Genomic DNA, 14,930 nt, shown 5'->3' on the forward strand with positions numbered 1-14,930 from the left:
AGAGCAAGTATTTTACTATTCTCTGTTTTCACAAGCACTCTACATATATTCTGTTTACCAATGGTTTCTCCTTTTTTAATTATTTAAAATACAGAGATTAAAATTATATGTTTTTCTTTATATTATCATCCATCTATAAGGGCTTCAGTACCAAGGGCTTCAGAGTTTCAAGTTCTATATCAATTAAAAAAACATCTTAAGGATGGATCATGGCTTTAAAAAAAATTATATCTAACCATTTTTTGAGGAAGCAATTGAAAGAAATGAGAATATCAAAAAGAAAATTTTTGGTGAATATAAGAGACATCTTCACATTTGGGAGATTGTGATAGGGAGAAGGATTAATCATACACATTTAGCTTTAAGAGTAGTGCTTCTCCAAGTTAGTTGTGCTTGGGAATCACCTGGGAGGCTTGTTAATGCTGACCCTAAATCAGCAGGTTGGGGCTGAAGAATCTGCATTTCTAACAGGTTTCTAGGCAATGCTAGTACTGCTGGGCTAAGGACCTCATTTTTAATAGCAAGGCTAACACCAGAACTGGGAATAACAGAGAGAAATTAGAAGAAGTCACTATCAGCTCAGATAAGAAAGAGCTGCCTATCATTTTAAGCTGTCCAATATAAAAAATTTCTGTCTTTTGAAAAAGTAAGTTTCTTTTTACCTTAAGTAATTGAAAAAGGTAGATAACTATCAATGGTATTAAATAGGGAATTACTAAATGGCATACACTTGATTAGAAGACAACTTAGGTCTCTTCTAGTTGTAAAAATTCAATAATTCTATGCTTCTTGAACAAGAATACTTAGTAACTATTTTATACATTTTCAACCTGAACTGTCTTTTCATAGGATGTTTGCTAATATCTCTAAGTTGTTTTATATATAAAGATATTCTTAAAACATTAAGAAAACAAAACAATATACATAATGAGTGAGATGTGCACCATCTGGGGGATGGTCATGCTGGAGACTCAGACTTGTGGGGGCAGGGGGGAAATGGGCATTTATTGAAACCTTAAAATCTGTACCCCCATAATATGCCGAAATAAAAAAAAAAAGAAAAAACAATAAAATAAAAATAAAAATTTTTCAAAAGATATTCTGGCCGGGAGCGGTGGCTCACGCTTGTAATCCTAGCACTCTGGGAGGCCAAGGCGGGCAGATTGCTCAAGGTCAGGAGTTCAAAACCAGCCTGAGCGAGACTCCATCTCTACTATAAAAATAGAAAAAAATTAATTGGCCAACTAATATATATATATATATATATATATAAAATTAGCCGGGCACGGTGGCGCTTGCCTGTGGTCCCAGCTACTCGGGAGGCTGAGGCAGTAGGATTGCTTGAGCCCAGGAGTTTGAGGTTGCTGTGAGCTAGGCTGACGCCACGGCACTCACTGTAGCCTAGGCAACAAAGCGAGACTCTGTCTCAAAAAAAAAAAAAAAAAAAGATATTCTGAAGAGAAGTTGGGTTAATCTTAGTTTTATATAAAAAATGATAGAATTCTGTTATATATATATATATATGTAGCTCATATAACCCTATCTCATGAAAATCAACACATTATTGCTAAGATTGATCAAATGGTTTTTTTGTCACAAAATTTTAGTTTGGTAGAAATTAAATTATGAATCGTTATGAAATATGCAATAAAGCCAAATATTTTATATTTGGATACATGTAAACTCTTTATTAAATTGGGTCTTAGAGACCTTATGTAAAACTCCGTTTTCTGGGCTTAATATTAATAGCGAAATAATTTTAGGCAAATTGCTTAACTGATTTTAATCAGCATCCTCGTTTGGAAAATGAGGTATTTGGGGTAGATATTCTCTAAAATTCCCCTTTTAACTCTAAATTTCTCATATCCCTTTCTTTTTGTTGTGGTTCTTTATGAATCTTGAAGTTATAGCATCAGAAAGTCAGATTCTAACCTTCTTTAAACTTTTTTTTTTTTATTTCAGCATAGTATGGGAATACAAATGTTAAGGTTACGTACATTGTTCTTGCCTTCCCTCCCCCTTGGAGTCAGAGCTTCAAGTGTGTCCGTCCCCCAGACAGTGCACATCCCACTTATTAGGTGTATATATATATATATATATATATATACACACACACACACACACACACACACACACAGGGTTCCCTTCCTGCCCCCTCCCACCTGCCCAACACCCGATAAATGTTTGTTTTTTTTTAACATTTTGGTTGCATTTTATATATTTGCCTTTCCCTAGCAAGGCTTAGAGGTATGCCCTTCCCTCCACACTGTTCACCACATGCCTCAGATGTGGATCTATCTCCTCAACCCCCGAATCCCTGTTGAACACCACCACCCTTTGAGCACCATAGTGTTAATCAATCAGTACCAATTGATGGTGAGTACATGTGGAGCCCATTTTTCTAATCTTTTTCTAATCTTCTAATTTTTCTCACTTTGGATAATGGGCTTAAACTCAATCCAGGATAATATAAGCGGTGCTAGCTCACTGTTGTTTCTTAGAATTCAGCGATATTCCATTGTAAACATATACCAAATTTTAATAATCCTTTTGTTTTACTTGTAGTCGTGAGCCTACTTTCTTGTGAAAGTAGGAGTATCTGTTGAAAACTAAAATCGTCTCAAATTCGAGGATTATATTATAGTTTTCATCTATGCTAGTGGATAGCTATCTGTTATTTTTATATAAATTTTCTAATTGAGTAGCTCTTATTAAAAAATATATTATGTGTTAAATGCTTATTCTGTGCTATGCTAACTGATTTGGAGATGATTTAGATGACAGTCCAGGAACTTGTCCTCTACTTTTTAGTGGGACAAACTGCTTGATAAATAAATAATACTAATAATTTAGCATAATAAGTCCCATGAGAGGGATCTCTTCAAAGTGCTGTGGTAATACATACAAGAACACTGAACCTAATAGGGAGTAGAAAAGGGGGATTTAGTCAGAGAAGACTCTTGGATTGATAATTGATAAGCTGAGTCACGAAGAATAAGTAAGAGTCACACAGAGGTGGAAAGGATGGGTCAGGATAATAGCAGTAAACATGAGTAAAGGGATAGAAGCATGAAACAGCAGGATAGGCTTGAGGATGTACTATTGCTGAGTGTCAACTAAGAAAGAAAGCTAAAACTTGAATGTAGGCAGGTGCCTTATGCCAACACCAAGAGCTTGACTTTGTTCCTTCTTGCTAGAGGAACCACAGATGAGTTCTTGAAACATTCTAGATTAGAAGGGATAAAATTGATGGCAGGGACACCAGTGGGCTAAAAGTATCTAGGTGAGAGATGATCAAGATCTAAACTAAGTCCCCACTGCCAAGCTTTCACGTCCACCACAGGAAGCTAAGCAGGCCTCACAGCCACCCACCATGTCATCCACTGCGACCCTCTCTGTCACCAGCCTTAATGCCTGAGTTGTATTTAATCTTCAAGGTTGTATTTAATATCTATTTTTTGTTTTCTTTTAATTAGTAGAGAATACTGAACAGAAATACTAACTGATACAACATTTCGGTCTGAAATCCCTCAGCAGTATTTTTATGCAATGACTTTCTGTGCTGTATTTGGCTTTGGCAGAATTGGTAACAGTATTTTTGTACCTTTTTTTTTTTTACTTCTTAATTGATCTTTTAATGAATTGTATATATTAGTCTTAGGGGCTTTTTTTCCTAAAGAGCACATTTAGCTATTAAGTTACTGGTCTTTAAAAAAAATTTTGTGAAACATAAAGCAGATATATACCTGTGAAAGAAATAAAAAGAAGGAAAAGCAACAGTGAATATAAGCTGAAGATTGACTGAATGGAATAGTTTACTAAGAACATAGTTTGAAAATACAGTAAAACTCTTTTAAAGAAAAAATTTTTTAAGAAAATACAAGAAAGAGTTGAAGTTTGTGCAGATTTGCTCTAATAATGAAAACCATGCTGAAAGGTACCATCAGTGGTCTCCTTATCTATATTCAGGCAATTTATGACAACACCTGATCTTAATTTTAATATAGTTTTCCCAAACACACTAAAAAGGTACTCCACATAATAAAAGGAACAGAAAATTATAGAATCTTTCCTTGCCTTTTAATCAAGATTTTTGGATTTCTTTCCAAAAAGGTAAATCTCTTTCCTTTCCTGCTGTTTTTCTTACCTATTAATTATAATAGTCAAATAGAAGTAAAAGTATTAGAGATTGAACACAGAGTAGAGATTAGAAGTCTACATTGAACCTATCAGGGAATAAGCAAAAAAAGTAAGTTTTTTTTAAAAATTTATTTCCATTTAATTTATATGCCATTTAATAATAGAGACTCTTTGGTATTTATATAATATTTGAATTCACTTGATTTGCTTATAAATCATGCACTGATAATATATAGATAATCACTAAGCAGAACGTTGGCACACATTGGCAGTTGATATTTATTGTTCAATATTAAAGTTCTCTAGTCAGTGATTCTCAAGCAAGGCTCCCTTTCGCAAGAGGGAAAATGTATCAGAATTTCTAAAAAGAAAGGTGGTGTTTTCTCAAACACTGCCATCTCCCAAAGATTTCTGTGTGTCCTCTTCTTGGATAGAAATAAGAGTTGAGGGTATTGATTGTCTTCATCTACCAAGTCCTACTGGAAATGTAGTGAACCACTGAAAAAGTGTTTTGTAAAATTATAAAGCTAGTATCAAATTTTATTCTCACACTACAGATTAAAGAAAGTAAGGTATAAAGTATAACATTGGAACTATATTGAAAAAAACTTAGAGAATCCATTGGATTTCATTTACGTAGAACTCTAGTGAGTCAAAAAGCATAAAGATTTTTGGGAAAGGAGAATGAAATAGAACTGCTACTCCAAAAAAAAAATTCCTCTAGCTGGATATATTCTAATATCACTGTTGATCTTGGCTAAATTTCTACTATAAACCAAAGATATAAAAAGGGTTATATAGAGAAATAGCTAAATAGGTAGATACACTTCTTTACAAATTTTTCCTTTCCTAGCAGCAGCAGTCCAATAATTAGAGTAATGTGTGAACCAAAAAATGTTATTAAAGTATGAGAAAATCAGGGTATAAATCTATAGGCAAATAATGTCTCACACTGGGTTGTCATATACTGAAAGTATTAAACAAGACCCTTCCATATGTTTCTTAGCATTGTCCTTTCAATCTTAAATGCTGTTCCCTCAGGGTTTCATATAAACTTTTGACTTCTCAATCCCAGATCAATTTATTTTCTATGATCGTTCTTATCTAATAATCGGTATTCCAATGTAAATAATGGGCAGCTGGAAGTATAATACCTAAACTAGAAGACTGTGTGGTAGTCTTGCTCTACTCTGTATTATTAGACCAATTACAGTATTCTAGAGGCCACAATGAGGGATACAGACAAGTAAAATGTGTTCAGAGAGAAGTGTCTCACAAGGAGAATCCAAATGAATGAAAACGTAAGCCAAAAGAATTTAAAGGTGAAAAAGAGCACATGTTTACACTCAGAAGACAGATGGAAGGTCCAGCTCCACCACTTGCACTTTTGACATTGGGCAAGTCATTTTATCTCTCTGAACTTTGGTATCATTTGTAAAATGGAAATTATGCCTATAGGATATCACAACAACCTCATAGGATTGTTGTGAAAATTAAAACAATAGCATATGTGAAAGCCCTGTGTGTGCCATGTACTATGAAAATGTTAGTATTGCTTCTTGGAGATATAAGGTTATAGGAAATAGGATAACATTATTGATATATATTTAGGGTTATCATGTGAAAGAGGACTTAGGTTTACCCTAAATGGCCCCCAAAACCAGAACTGAGACTCAGAAGCTACTGGGAGAAAAATTCTAGCTCAGTGAAAGAATTAATTTTCTAATTTTCAGTATTATTGAAAGATGGTTTATTTTAAGGGGTAGATCCCCTATCTCTGGCAGTGTTTAGGTATACTCTTGGCTGAACATGTAAAAGAGATAAAAAAGCATACTATGGATAGTTCAACTAGATCACATTTACCATCTCTTTCATCTCTATTCCATGATTATGAATACTCAAGTCTTTTCCCAGTCTCCCTAAAAATGTGTTATTTTTTTATCTATGTTTTTAAGAAATTTGCTCTTGTGAGTACCACATCACCACTAACTTTTTTGTTCTGTCTTTGAGATCTTCTGGATTATTTTCTTAATACCACTTCTCTATATTCTTATTGGTTTTTCTTTTGGAAAATTTCGCTAAAAATCCCATTTATCTCTGATGAATACCCCATGTCATCACCAATCTATCTGACCTAGTCTGAACCCAAAAGCCCTTTTCAACATAAGTTGACATCTCCTTTATATAGTACATCAAGAAATCATATTCTTGTCCTTTTACAAATGAAAAACAAATTTGTCTCCACATTTATATTTTGACTTGTATATAATTGTCTGTAATTGTATATAATGTACATAATTGTCTCTCCATCCAAAATTGCTTTTTAGAAAAGGGAAGGTTGTTATAATAAAATTTGGTTATCTACCTCCTTAACCTATTTATGAAAATTGCAAAGTATAAGCATAACGCTGCCATATTATTTCATTATTTTTAAATTTGTGGTTATTCAGAGATGGGATGGTCAGAATTTTTTCTCTTGAACTACCTGGAGAAAATATTTAAGTAAATTAATATAATAAACATAACTGCAAGGTCAATCTTTAACTTGTTTCAGGGTAAATGCTTTTCAGTTTAAGAGCATCTACTGAGGGAGAAACAAGTGAAGTATAAATTAGAACTTGCATTTATTCATAAAATAATAATGACTTTGTTAAACTAGTTCAGACTCATATTTCTTTGAAAGTCATAAAGAAGCTATTCACTATTTAGGTTGGTCTCTTGAACTATTATTTTGAATTATGTTTTATGTCCTATAGTTTATATGTAACAATAAATTTGCAGTTTCTTTATGTTCATAATATCATAGAAAATAGCTTAAAATCTTTGTATCTTCTATAGTTTGATATTTGTATTTGGTTACTTGAATTGAAACACATAATGTGGCAACTTGCTTATTTTGGTATATCAACAAAACCAACTTGCTTAAAAACACTGTATAGCTTCAAAAGAACTTTTGCTTTTTGTTATCTTTTGTGAACTTATTTGTACCCCAGCTAATTTTTTTTTTCCCTTGAAAAGCCTTGCAGTGAGAGAATTTCTTTGTCTGGATGATCCACCAGGTCCATTTGATAGTCTAGAAGAAAGCAGGGTAAGTGCTGTATTATATATCACATGAAAAGAGGAACAAATAATACATTACAATAACTACATTGTTTCTTAAATGGAGTGGCAAACAGCAAAATATTATAATTTCAGACTATGATAGTTTTGCACAGAAAGCTTTTAATGTTTCAGTCAAAGGTCTCTTTCATTGAAATACATGGACTTAGTTCAGTGAAAAAATAAAAATTCAAACATGTCATATTGTCAATGAAGCTGTAAAATGAAATCCTGCATTCTTTATTTTTACTGTTTCAAAAACATAAAATAATTTGGGAATTTATTGCATTTATTATTTATATTCTGAGTTCTCATCCATTTAAGTGTCAAAGTAAGGAACCTAGAGCTAAACTCAAATTTAAAACTTATCTTAAGAGGTAGAAGTGATTGTCATCAATTCAGCTCACATTTAATGCTACTCAAATTACATTAATTGACGTGTTAAAGTGGCCTATTTTTTGAAGCCACAGGCTAGACTCACAAAACAGATTTGGTAATAATAGATTAGCTGGGATTTTATGCAAAATTTTCCCCCAAATGTTTAATACAGTTTAAGTGAAACAGATTTAAATGGTAGATTTTATAATGTTTTACAATCAAATTGAGTCAGTTATTTGTGTTAGAGTAAATGCCATAGCCTTTTTTTTTTATTTTGGCATATTACGGGGGTACAAATTTTAAGGTTTCAATAAATGGCCTTTCTCCCCCTCCCCCCACAAGTCTGAGTTTACAGCATGACCATCCCCCAGATGGTGCACATCTCACTCATTATGTATGTATATACCTGCCTCTCTCCCCTCTCCCACCTGCCCAATACCCTATTTCTGTAGTACCTATGTGTCCACTTGGGACACAGTGGACACTGCTGCTCAGTTAAGACCAGTTTGCAGGTGAGTATATGTGGTGCTTGTTTTTCCATTCTTGGGATACTTCACTTAGTAGTATGGGTTCCAGCTCTAACCAGGAAAATATAAGATGTGCTATGCCACCATTGTTTCTTAGAGTTGAACAGTACTCCATGGTATACATATACCACATTTTATTAATCCATTCTTGGATTGATGGGCACTTGGGTTGTTTCCACAGCCTTCCAATTATGAATTGTGCTGTTATAAACATTCGAGTGCAGGTGTCGTTTTTGTAGAGTGTCATTGGATCTTTTGGGTAGATGCCCAGTAATGGGATTGTTGGATCAAATGGTAGATCCACTTGAATCGCTTTAAGGTATCTCCATATTGCTTACCATAGAGGTTGAACTAGTTTGCAGTCCCACCAGCAGTGTAGGAGTGTTTCTCTCTCTCCGCATCCACGCCAGCGTTTATTGTTTGGAGACTTTGATAAAGGCCATTCTCACTGGAGCTAAGTGATATCTCATTGTGGTTTTGATTTACATTTCCCTGATGATTAGAGATGTTGAGCATTTTTTCATATGTTTGTTGGCCATTCTTCTGTCTTCTTTAGAAAAGTTTCTGTTCAAGTCCTTTGCCCACTTTTAATAGGGTTATTTGATATTTTTCTTGCTGATTTTCGTGAGTTTTCCCAGCACCATTTATTGAAAAGGAATTCTTTTTCCCAGCGTATGTTTTTGTCTGCTTTGTCAAAGATTAGATGACTATATGAGGATGGTCTTATATCAGGATTCTCAGATCTATTCCACTGGTCAATATTCCTATTTTTGCGCTAATACCAGATTGATTTAATTACTATAGCTTTGTAGTTTATTTTGATATCTGGCATATTAATGCTACCCATTTTGTTTTTGTTGCCTAGAATTCCTTTTGATGTTCAGGGTCTTCTTTGGTTCCATTCGAAGCGTAAAATTATTTTTTCTATATCTCTGAAGAATGCTGATGGAATTTTAATAGGTATTGCATTGAATCTGTACATCAGTTTGGGTAGTATAGACATTTTAATGATGTTGAGTCTGCCGATCCACGAGCATGGTATAGATTTCCATCTGTTTACATCCTCTGCTGTGTCCTTCCTCAGTGTTTCATAGTTCTCCCTGAGAAGTCTTTTACCTCCTTGGTTAACTGTATTCCTAGGTACTTTAATTTCTTTGTTGCTATTGTGAAGGGAATTGCATCTTTGATTTGGTTCTCAATTTGATTGTTGTTGGCGTATATGAATGCCTCTGATTTCTGTGTATTGATTTTGTATCCTGAGACTTTACTAAATTCATTGATCAATTCCAGGAGTTTCTTGGTTGAATCTTTGGGGTTTTTTAGATATAATATCATATCATCAGCAAACAGTGAAAGTTTGATCTCTTCTGCCCCTAATTGGATACCTTTAATTCCACTTTCCTGTCTGATTGCTGTAGCCAGGACTTCCAGCACTATGTTGAACAGAAGTGGAGATAGTGGGCAGCCTTGTCTGGTTCCAGTTCTAAGTAGGAATTATTTCAATTATTTCCCATTCAGTATAATGTTGGCTATGGGTCTGTCATATATGGCTTGTATCATTTTTAGGTATGTTTCTTCTATGCCTATTTTATTAAGTGTTCATATCATGAAAGGGTGTTGAATTCTGTCAAAAGCTTTTTCTGCATCTATTGAAAGAATCATGTGGTCTTTGTTTTGGCTTCTGTTTATGTGGTGAATTACATATATAGATTTACGTATGTTGAACCATCCCTGCATCCCTGGGATGAAGCCCACTTGGTCGTGATGGATTATTTTTGTGATAAGCGTCTGGATTCAGTTAGCTAAGACTTTGTTGAAAATTTTTTGCATCTATATTCATTAGGGATATTGGTCTGTAGTTTTCTTTTTTTGTTGCATCCTTTCCTGGTTTCGGTATGGTGTCGGAGAGGTGTCCGTTCTTCTCGATGTTGTGGAATAGTTTCTGCAAGATAGGTACTAGTTCTTTGTAAGTGTGGTAAAATTCGGGTGTGAAGCCATCTGGACCGGGACTTTTCTTTTTAGGGAGATTTTTAATTGCTGTTTCTATTTCAGCTCTTGAGATCGGTCTGTTCAGGGAATCTATTTCTTCCTGATTGAGCCTAGGGAGGCTGTGTATTTCCAGAAATTTGTCCATTTCCTCCACATTTTCCAGTTTGTGTGCAGAAAGATTTTTGTAGTATTCATGAATTATATCTTGTATCTCTTTGGGATCAGTTGTGATATCTCCTTTTTTGTTCCTGATGGAGCTTATTAGCGATTTCTCTTTTCTGCTTTTCGTTAGCTTAGCCAGTGGCGTGTCAATTTTGTTTATTTTTTCAAAGAACCAACTTTTTGTTTTATTAATCTCCTGAATAGCTTCCCTGTTTTCAATTTTGTTTAGTTCTGATTTGATCTTGTTGATTTCACTTCTTCTGCTGGGTTTGGGGTTGGTCTGTTCTTCTTTTTCCAGCTCTTTGAGTCGTTTCATTAGATTGTCTATTTGTGATCTTTTTGTCTTTTGGTTATAGGCATTTATGGAGATAAACTTTACTCTCAGAACTGCTTTAGCTGTGTCCCAGAGGAGTTGATAACTTGTCTCTCCATTGTCATTTTGTTCATAGAATTTTTTTATCTCCATCTTGATTTCTTCATTTATGAAGTAATCATTTAGTAGGAGGTTGTTTAATTTCCACGTTTTTGTGTAGAAATGTGAGTTTCTATTAGAGTTGATTTCTACTTTTATTTCACTACGATCTGAGAAGATACATGGTATGATTTCTGCTTTTTAAAATTTCTTGAGGTTGACTTTGTGTCCCAGGATATGGTCAATCTTAGAGAATGTCCTGTGAGCTGATGAGAAGAAGGTATATTTAGTGGATTTGGGGTAGAATGTCCTGTAAATGTCAGTCAGACCCAATTGTTCCAGAGTTTTGTTTAAGTCCATTATTTCTTTATTAATTTTCTGTTTGTAGTATCTGTCTTGTTCCGTCGTCAGTGGGGTGTTGAAATCTCCAGTGCTTATGGAGTTGTTATTAATCAATTTGCTTAGATCCAGTAAGGCTTGCTTTATGAATCTAGGTACACATAAGTTGGGTGCATATATGTTTAAAATTGTTATCTCTTCTAGTTGAACTGTGCCCTTCACCATTATATAATGACCCTCTTTGTCTTTCACTACTTTTGTTGGTTTAAAAACTAAATCATCTGAAATTAGAACTGCCACGCCAGCCTTCTTTTGGCTTCCACTTGCTTGGAATACTAATCTCCACCCTTTTACTTTTAGTCTATGTGCATCCTTGCAGGTTAGATGTGTTTCCAGAAGACAGCATATACTTGGCCTGTATTTTCTTATCCATTCAGCCAGCCTATGTCTCTTGAGTGGAGAGTTTAAGCCATTCACATTTATTGAGAGAACTGATAGATAAGGTAGATTACTGTTCATTCTGTTGGGTTGGATGTTGTTGCTTTGATTTCTCACTTGAGCCATTGTAATATCTGGCCTTTAATCTTGGGTTTTGGTTGTTTTTATGTTCTTGAGTTTTTATTATGGTGCTCCGTGTGTAACATTGTTTTGAGTACTTCTTGTAGGGCTGGTCTTGTCTTGGTGAATTCTCTGAGACTTTGCTTATCTGAGAATGTCTTTATTTCTCCTTCATATACAAAACTTAGTTTTGTAGGGAATAAGATTCTAGGCAGGGCATTGTTTTGTTTCAGAAGAGTGAGAATGGGGCCTCAGTCTCTCCTTGCTCGTAAAGTCTCAGTAGTGAAGTCTGGTGTTATTCGAATTGGCTTTCCCTTGTATGTTACTTGCTTCTTTCATCTTACAGCTCTTAGAAGGGCCTCCTTAGTTGGTATTTTGGTCAGTCTGATGACTGCATGTCGTGATGTCTTCCTGTTTGCATTGAATCTCCCAGGGGTCCTCTGAGCTTCTTGAACTTGTATATCGAGATTTTTAGCAAGACCTGGGAAATTTTCCTCTATTATATCTTCAAACAGCTTGTCCAACCCTTGAGTGTTGTCTTCTTCCCCTATGACCTTCACATTAGGTTTCTTCACATAATCCCACATCTCTTGTAGGCTTTGCTCTTTTCTCTTGTTTCTCTGCTCTATCTCTGTGACTGATTTATTTAATTGGAGGCTGTTATCTTCATTCTCTGAGAGTCTTTCTTCTGCTTGATCCACCCTGTTCTTGAGACTTTCCACTGTATTTTGTAGTTCCCTGAATTGGTTCTTCATTTCCAGGAGTTCGGTTAAACTTTTCTTCATTATGTCTATTTCTTTAGTGTACTTTTGTTCTAGGTCCTGGAGGCTTTTTGTGGTTTCTTTGTGTTGGTTATTCAGTTATTCTTTCAGGTCGTTGAGTTTTCTTATGATCCACATACCAAATTCCTCTTCTGTCATTTTGGTTGCCTGATTTTCATTGGTGTCCGTTTCTAGGGGGCTGGTGCTCCTCTTTGGGTGTGTATTTTCTGTTTGGTTCTTCATATTTCCGAAGTTCCTTCGCTGATTTCTTCCCATATTGATCAGTTGTTTCTTTCCTTTAGGTTTTTGTTTGGGTATTCACACGCCTTGTTTAGTTTCTGAGCCGGTAGGTGGTGTCTGTGCGTGAGATTTGACCACTTCCTGTATAATGAGTCATTAGGTGCTGTGAAAAGGATGTGCAGGATGTCCTCCCTGTCAGTAGATGGTGCTTGCTTGGAGGAACATGCTACGCTGTTGTTTTTGTGTCCTGTTATCAGCTCTTGTTCCTGTAGAGAGGCATTCTAGTGCCTCAGGTGGTCGATGGGGCCCTGGGACTTCTAGGTGTGTCCTTTTCTTCCCCTCAGCGCTGGTCTAGGAGAGAGTCTGGGCGGAGCTGGGTTGGATAAGCCTGTCCTCAGGCACCACCAATGCCGTTAGCAGGGGTCAAAGTTCTGTTCTCTGCTTCCAGGAAACGCTGTCAGGGAAGGGCTGGAATGGCCCCACTCAATCAGAATATCTGCGTGTGGGGGTGGGGCTATCTGAGACCCACAGTCTGGAGCAGGCCTCGCTTCTTTCCACCCTCCCCAATTCTGCAGCTACTCCTGGGCCTCTGCCAGCAGGCCAGACCCTATGCCACCAGCCCTCCCCTGACCGTGATTCTGGCAGGGAGGTTCCCTGCGCAGGAAAGCCACCTTGTCTGGGCTCACAGCCTCCCTTTGGGAGGAGGGTTGCCCTCTAGGATGCTGATCTGGCCCTGAAGGCACACACACCTCAGTAGGTTGTTCCCATATATCCATTCTGTGCCCCAGGCAATGCGAGACCTTGCACGGTGCACGGGATCTGGTCTGCAGGTCTGACCTCTGGGCCCCAGAGTTCAAACTGTATCCCCACCAGGGAGAGGAGTGCCAGTCCCAATTCACCCACAGCTAGCCCAAGCTGGGTCTATGTCTGTCAGCCTCAGGGTCTGCCCCATTCTCTTGGGATCACCGTGCCAGCAGCACCTGGGAGAGCTGGCAGGTAAGGAGCTCACAGTCTGAGTTCCCCTTAGTCAGCTGTAAGGCTGCAAAAGGGAAGGTCCCGTTCCCTGGAGATGCCTCCAGCTGGTGGCTGTATTGTCTGTCTGGGTAGCCCCGGGTATGGTCGGCAGAGGGGAGAATGAGGCAATATGACGCCTGCCATGTGGCTCGGGTCTGTGCACACGGAGGTGCCCCGAGGGGTTTGGGAGCCTGGTGCCGCGTCCGTTATTGGCTTACCGCTCACTGGCGGGGCCGTCCCTGGGCTGGTGTCCACAGGTCTCTCCACCCTCTGGGGAGCCCACTAGAAGTCCGAGATGCAGGGGAGGGGAAAGTTGATCTATCCACCTACCCTTCCTGCTGGTCTGCTCTGGCGGTCTCAGTTTCCAGTCCTCCTCCGCAACCTCCTCCCATGGAGTCTCCTATGGAGTCTCCCGTGGTCTCAGGTACCCCTCCTTCCGACCCTTGTCTGCTGTATGCTCATCTTCTTGCTTCTTTCTTCTAATTTCTGCTAGAATCTGTCTTTTGTGCTGAGACACTCTGTCTGGCGGTGTTTCTCGTCTGCCATCCTGATTCCCTCCCCACCATAGCCTTTTTAAAACAGCTTTATTGCAGTAAAATTTTCATCTATAATATTCACCCATTTGCTATTCCATTGTGTGCTATTCCATTCCATACAATTTAATAACTTTTTAGTAAATTTAAAGAGTTGTGCCACCATCACCATAATCCAGAATATTTTAGAATATTTTCATCACCTTAAAATAATTCCCACAAGTCATTTTGCAGTCATCCTGCTCTTCCAGCCTGAGGTAACTACCGACACTGCTTTCTGTCCCTACATATTTACCTTTTCTGGGTATATTATATAAATAAAATCATAAAATATGTGTGTATATAATTAATGATCTTTTATGTATACAATATGCATAATATAAAGTATATGCAATCTTTTGTATCTGGCTTCTTTCACTTAGCATGCTTTAGAGGGTATTTCATGTTATATAGCCTCTGTCATTATTTCATTACTTTTTATTACTGCATGGTTTTTCATTGTATGCATATACCACATTTTGAGGGACAAAATGGGATGTTTTGCTTATTTCCAGTATTGTGCTATTTTGAGTAATGCTGTGAACAATTTCATGTAACATTTTGTGTGGACATGTTTTCATTTCTCTTGGGTTGATGACTAGGAGTAGAATTGTTTGGTCATATAGCAAGTTTATGTTTAACTTTTTAAAGAAACCGATAAACTGTTTTTTGAAGTGGCTATACCATATTACCTTTCCACTAGTACTCTAGGAGATTTCCCATTTCTCCATGTCCTCAA

The 14,930-nt window shown here is 36.8% G+C and overlaps 1 protein-coding gene across 4 annotated transcripts in view; it reads left to right on the forward strand.

Moving 5' to 3' along the window:
• SNX16 (sorting nexin 16) overlaps positions 1-14,930 on the forward strand; it is a 47,894-nt gene that overhangs the window by 17,942 nt on the left and 15,022 nt on the right. For all 4 annotated transcript variants that reach the window (XM_012739999.2, XM_012740001.2, XM_012740002.3 and 1 more), the window contains one exon: positions 7,159-7,228. In XM_012739999.2, coding sequence (XP_012595453.2) covers positions 7,159-7,228 — 70 coding nt within the window. The remainder of the gene's footprint in view (positions 1-7,158; positions 7,229-14,930) is intronic.

The sequence above is a fragment of the Microcebus murinus genome, chromosome 7 (assembly GCF_040939455.1).
Source record: "Microcebus murinus isolate Inina chromosome 7, M.murinus_Inina_mat1.0, whole genome shotgun sequence".
Taxonomy (NCBI): domain Eukaryota; kingdom Metazoa; phylum Chordata; class Mammalia; order Primates; family Cheirogaleidae; genus Microcebus; species Microcebus murinus.